This window comes from Nothoprocta perdicaria, unplaced genomic scaffold (assembly GCF_003342845.1).
Source record: "Nothoprocta perdicaria isolate Ctin4 unplaced genomic scaffold, notPer1 scaffold_124, whole genome shotgun sequence".
Classification (NCBI taxonomy): Eukaryota; Metazoa; Chordata; class Aves; order Tinamiformes; family Tinamidae; genus Nothoprocta; species Nothoprocta perdicaria.
Window position 1 is genome coordinate 2,245,750 of NW_020454361.1, and position 6,204 is coordinate 2,251,953.

At 46.4% G+C, this 6,204-nt stretch overlaps 1 protein-coding gene across 1 annotated transcript in view; it reads right to left on the bottom strand.

The window, feature by feature from the left end:
* Positions 1–6,162, bottom strand: part of MSN (moesin) — a 48,139-nt gene extending 41,977 nt beyond the window's left edge. The window contains exon 1 of the mRNA XM_026054647.1: positions 6,086–6,162. Within this exon, the coding sequence (XP_025910432.1) occupies positions 6,086–6,097 (12 nt within the window). The 5' untranslated portion in view covers positions 6,098–6,162. The remainder of the gene's footprint in view (positions 1–6,085) is intronic.
* Positions 6,163–6,204: the final 42 nt, after the last annotated feature.

Here is a 6,204-nt window from a genome sequence, read left to right on the forward strand (position 1 = left end):
CAACCTTCTGCAAGTTAAGTCTGCAAACAGCTGCAGCTCATGCTGTAGTTTTATCACTGCCAAGGCTGCCAGTGACTGTCTCTTCCTACATCACTGCCAAATATTTGCAACACAGTCTACCAAGCACTGCGGTAAGCATCCGCATTTGCTATTGTAACTGGAAGGGTGGGGTTTTGCCCACAACTTCCAGAACAGTTCACTGCGGCACCTAGAAAGCCGTAACGGAAGTGCCAGGAAGAGGTCTACCCCAAAAGGAAGCTTCTCAAACTTGGAGGACTTGAGTCTGCCTTAGAAGTTTCAGATGGATAAAAACAAACTTCTTTGATGCAGCATTAATAGCTGCACTATGCAAACTTCTGCTGTTCTCAAACATCCCTAGGGAAGAAAACAAGCAATTAAGTGGCTGCATGCTAGTGTTCTTCATTTACATCAGTTAATTGCCCTGGATTATTTCTGGGTAGGGAGGGATTTCCTCTCTTGGATCACAGTGCATCTGCAGCAGCAGAGCACTCCTCAGAGGGCAATGCTGATCTCCAGTGTAGGCACACAAAGAAGGGGAGCTCTGCAGCGCCCAGGGCTCTCAGATGCCTTTTCTGGCAGACCCCTCTGCAGTCCGCAGAGTGGTGATTACGCACAGATAACAACAGCTTTATTGAGCAAATTCAGGGAGGCCACTTGCTGCTTAGAAGAAGGGGAAAAAAGCCAAATAAGGTTGAGCTGTACTAAGCCAGGAAGGAGTCCAGGAGGTGACGTCATCAGCAGGGGAAGCTTTTAGTCAGTTTCCTTTAGAAGTTGGAGCTGGGCCAGCGCTACCTCTCCCCAGCAAATCTCTGCGAGCTGTGTCAGACAGTCCAAATAGCGGCAGTCTGTCTGGGAAGATTCACAGAGTCTGGCAGCTCAAGAAGGGTCCTGTCCTGCCCCATCATCCCATGTCCCCTGCCACCAGTGCCACAGCAAGCCAGGACAGAAGGTCTTTGAGTCACCAGACTTCAGTTCATCAGCTGCCATGCATGTGGCTACCTAGGGACTTCAGAGCTCCCTGCACAGGAGGATTTCACTCCATGCCAGACATTACCCACAAAACAAGAGGGCTGTCTCCAGAGGCAGCAATGCCATTTCCTGCCACCAAAGGGAGTCCATATTAAGGCATCTTCTGAAGCATTCTGGCTAGAGCAGCAAGTAGTGCAACCAAGCTTCTATTAGAGGAGGCAGAGTGAGTCACCACAAGGAGAACACGACAATCCTTGTAGATTCAAAGACAGATCTACCTGGCATCAATAAGGAACACGGCATTTTCAAGGAATAAGTGATGACCAGTCCCAGAAATCAGGCTGTTTCCCCACAGCAGTAGAAGTGGGAGATGTAAAGCTTTCCTCAGGATTTCCTTACTATGCACAACCCATCAAGCTAGCTCATCTGCCTCCAGCAGCAAATCTAGAAGTCAAAAAATGAAAACTCAACATATTAGATTTCATGGAACCCCCAACATGAAAAATCCTCTTACCCCTAATAACCTGTCATGTTAAGAATTTGGAGAACAGGATTGTGACTGCCAACTCACTTCAGGTGAGGTTCATGCATTAAATGGAAGACTTGTTTATGAAGTAAAGAATTTTGCTTGAATCTTTCAAACCTACCACAAACCCTAAACTATGCGTTTGCTTCAAGTGTTAAAAGTTGTAGGCAATCCTACAGTGCTAGCATTTTGAGTTTATTGCTGGTACGGCAACTTTTCTGGTTACTGCAGAGAGCTTTTTCCCCTCTATGCACAGCTGACCAAAAAACATCCTCAAGAACCAGGACAGACCTCACGACTGCTCCTAAGCTAGAAGTGTTGCTCTTGACAGCAGATCAGCTTCTGCATTACACTTGTAAGAAGGGTCATCTGACTGCATGTGTTTTTAAATATGAACATGTACTGATTTGGCTGATTTGACTCTAAACCTACCTTAAGTGAGTGCCTATGGTGTCAAACTAGATATTACTATGTAGTTTAAAAGAGTAACAGAAACAGATTTATCTGTTTCTCAGCTACTTCAATAAGCTCACAAATGCCTATGAAGTTTTCCTGCATATTTCTCCTGAAAATAAACATTGTATCATACCCTCGTGTAAAAGTGAGCACTAAGTTTGCCAGTGGTGTTCTTTTAACTCCTGGTTTAAGTTCATCAAAGAAAATTCATGAATACCACGCAGCAGTTTTTGCTCACTGTCACTATGATTCGCCCAAACAGGAGCTAGAATCCCGTTATTCTTGTAGCATCTAAGAACCAAGCTCATGAGTACAATACAGACCAACACATAAAGGCCTTTCCTAGTTTGAAACATCCTAGGTGAGGCAAAAAGTTATTCACTGTATGCCAGTCCAGCAGTTTAGCAGGATGCATAGGACTTTCAGCATGTCCTGATGACTGACACTTATGCAGTACAGTCAAAAGAAATTCCCAGAGTGGGGCAAAACAGGCTTCATCAAACAAACTCTGAGCACTTTGAATCATACCTTTTTATTGCAACTCAGTAAGAAATGGAAGTTAAAGAAGCTTTGATGTCTGAAACTAGTGCTAGTTTGAGACAAATTCAGTCAGGACTGCCACACTTATGCTGAAGAAGAGAGAAACAGCATTTAAAACATCTGAGATGGAAAAAAAACATGAATGCTTCTACTGTTCCTTCATAGCACAACAAGATCCAAATCCAAGACATCAAAATTAAGTCCATCACTTACAAGTCATGGATCCCATGACTGTCCACTCAATCTTCCAAGTCCTTTACAGATTCCACAAGAAGATCTCCTGAACATTTCATCAGAATGCTACGTTGTTATCATCTTATTGCAGGTTTTCCTAGCAAGTTACTACAGATTAAAAGAACAGTTATCCAGGGGTTCCTCTGGGGTACCTGCCTGGGTCTCTGTTACCTTCTCCCATCAGGATTCACAAGTTCCTAAGAACAGAGGAAGATACACTTCAAGGTAATTGCAGTCCCATTGGGAACTAGGATCATCCCTTTAAACTGCACACGAGCTCTTTGAAGAAAGATTAAAAAAATAAACTAGTTTTAAAGAGTTGGGATCTGTGAACCTCACTTATTTTTGCTGCAGACCTCATATTTCTCAAAGTTGATTTTTTCGGCAGTAATACTTTGCCCAAGAAACCTGGAAACTGCCAAATTGAACATCTAGAGAAACAATTCTGCTAATACAGGGTGTCCAAAGTTGACTATGCCCTCACTTGAAACTTGTTGTATTCAAAAGATTATCTGATTAAATCCATTTCTCTACAGTGAGTCAGAACTACAGCATCTAAAACAGAACTACTCAAGCCCTAGCAGTAGAGCATCTAAGAACTGAACGCACACTTCATAAGCATCAGATTCCCACATTTCAAGTGCTCAGGGACATTGCCATCCCTTTAGCCATTAAGCCAACATACTCACAAAAGTCAGTGAATCCTGATAGAGAAGGGCTGCTTTCTCTACTAGCTAAAAATACAAGAAAATATCAGTTCATTAAACAGACATGATTGGTATAAAGCGGTCACTTCCCACCAGCTTTTGTGAGGTGGAAGCAATAAACTCAGGCAATTAACTACAAGGTCAGACAAGCTACAGCACAGAAGCTCATTCAGTTCTACAGGGATTTGTGACAGAGCGGGGCTTTCTACTCTGCCATCTCCAAAATGGCTTGAGGGCAACAGGAGCACTCACCAGCAGTTTGTAAGGCTGAACCTGCTCATGGCTAAGCAAGAGACTTCTCTGGGGAAGACAGACTCCACCAAGTTTGGCAAGAGCTCACAGGAAGCATCTTAGCACTGAAGATAACTTCCATCCCTCTGCACGATGAGAGGTGGGGGACAATTGCATGGCCTTTCCCGTGTGCTTTAGCTGCTTAGATTGCAGGCATTCCAGGAGAGAGGAGGGGGAAAAAAAAAAAAAGTTATCCATATGAAGTGGCTGCTTACCAACAACGGCACCCTAGATAATGAAGCCTAGGGGGATCTGTCCTGCAGAAAGTACACGGGTCCACGGGCCTGTTCATGATGGACTTCCTACACAAACTCCAGCATCCAGAAACATGCTGCACAGCAGCAAGTCACATGCCACTAGTTCAAAGATTACCAGAGTTAATCTTGGATTTCTATTAGTAGTACACCAAAGCATAGTACTGCTTTGACAAAATCTCATGCAATAAACCAGTACTCTCTAGCTAGATGTGTTAACATTTAGCCTGGCTTAGTGAAGGGCGGTGACTCAGAAGTCAAGATGCTTTGCTGCTCAGACCAAGCAGCACCCACAGCAGCATGCTCTCTATGCTGCAGAGATGAAAGATAAGAGCTACCAAACACTTCAGACAAATGTTTTTCCCGCCCAGCCAGGACTGGTCTCTGGAACATTTCCTCCATCTGTCTTCTTCACAATGGATTTATTTTTGTGATGAAGCCCACACATAGCTACCTCTGGCTACTCAAGTTTCACCTATATTTGACCCTGGTTAAGGAAAGTCACTTGTATTTTACTGATAATTAAGTAGCTATTAACAAATCTTAAACTAGCACACTAGTGGTCATGTTTCTTTCACATAGAGAACTGATTATACAGTTATGCCAGCATTTCCTGTTCCTCCAAACCACAGCTCAAGAAGTAGTATTTAAAACATTTCAGTTGAATTTGCAGTTAGAGCAGATGAGGCAGGAAGCTGAAGGCTACTGGCTTTTATAAGAGAAGGGCTGCAGCTCCATACCGCGGGAGACAGAGACATCCCCAAAGCTTTCTGTAGCTCCAGAGCATGAGACCCACAGTACCACAGTAAAGCCCTCCAACTTCTTTATCTCCTCAAGCTCTGAAAGCAGAACCACTCTGCAAGGAGCGTGAGAGGTAACTGTACACTGATCATACACTGATCATTACTAATGTTTGAAAAGAACACCTTTTTAAAGTTTCAGAAAATACTGTCTTCTTAGCCTTTAAGAGTGGAGTTAATATCCTTTAAGATGTTGAGTTTTTAAAAACACACAAAGTTACACAATAACCTAGCTTAAGACAAACGGAAAAGCAGAAGTCAGTCAGGCACTATCTATTGTAAAGTGGTATAATTAAACTATCCAGAAAAAAAAAATCAGGATGGATTCATTTCAGCTTTCAATTGTCTTCCAGCCTGCTCCTTCCTGTTTTATCAATGAAGGGCAAGAACCAATTCTTCGATTCCAGCCTGGACAGATTAAGATGGGGAGGGAAAAAAAAAAAAAAAAGAAAAAAGAAAAAGAACTAAAGTACTTATTAGTCATTACACTCCAGCTAGGAGAGGGAGGGTCAAGTACAGGCTTGACAAGGCTTTCTGAACTACTGAGTTCTCTTGAAATACTTCAAGTCAAGCTGGGACAAGGCTCCCTGGCAACTCTTAACTATTCTGAATTGCGAAAACCCCAAACCTATGCTCTTTACAGAGCTCGGGAGAAGTTGCCATACAATTAATTAATTTCCACCATGTTCTAAACAGCTTTATTCCATATGCTTTTAAAACACTTCTTCAAGCTCAGAGTGCATCACGGAGTTCAGGAGCTCCTGGGCAAGGTGGGCAGAAGGCAGCACTGGCCACGAGTGAGGAGGGGAAGGAGACACTCCTCACCGAGCAGAACGACGACATTTTAGAAAGGACCGGCAGCTTCTGGAGTGGAGTTGCACAACCGGGCCGCTAGCGAGCGCCGCCGGGCCGGGCCCGGCCACCGCCCCCGAACCGGAGCGGGACCGGCCCGGCCGCCGCCCCCCCGGGCTGCGCGGATCGCGCCGCGACAGGAAGCGGCCGACCAGGGCCGGGAGCACAAGATGGAGGGAGGGAAGGAGAGAGCAGCTCCGCTCTCCGCCCCGCCCGCCGCATCTCCGCGGCCGCCCGAGCGCGCCCTCGCCGCTACCCCCTAGGCCCCAACGGGACGGGCCCCGCCGCGCCCAGCGGCGCCTGCCGGGCCCTGCCGCGCCGCGCTGGGCGCTCATCTCCCCAGCCGCCCGCGCCTCCGGGCGCCACATCGACGTCCCCGGCTCGGGCGCGGCCAGGAGCTGCCACCCCCGCAGCACGAGGGCTCGGAGCACCCACCGTCTTCGGCATCTTCCCGGCGGGCTAGGCACGATCGCTCTCTCCTCCTGCGCCGGCGAGGGTGGCTGCGCGCTGCTTCTAACGGGACTGCCCGGCCGCTCGCCCGCACGCCCGCACGC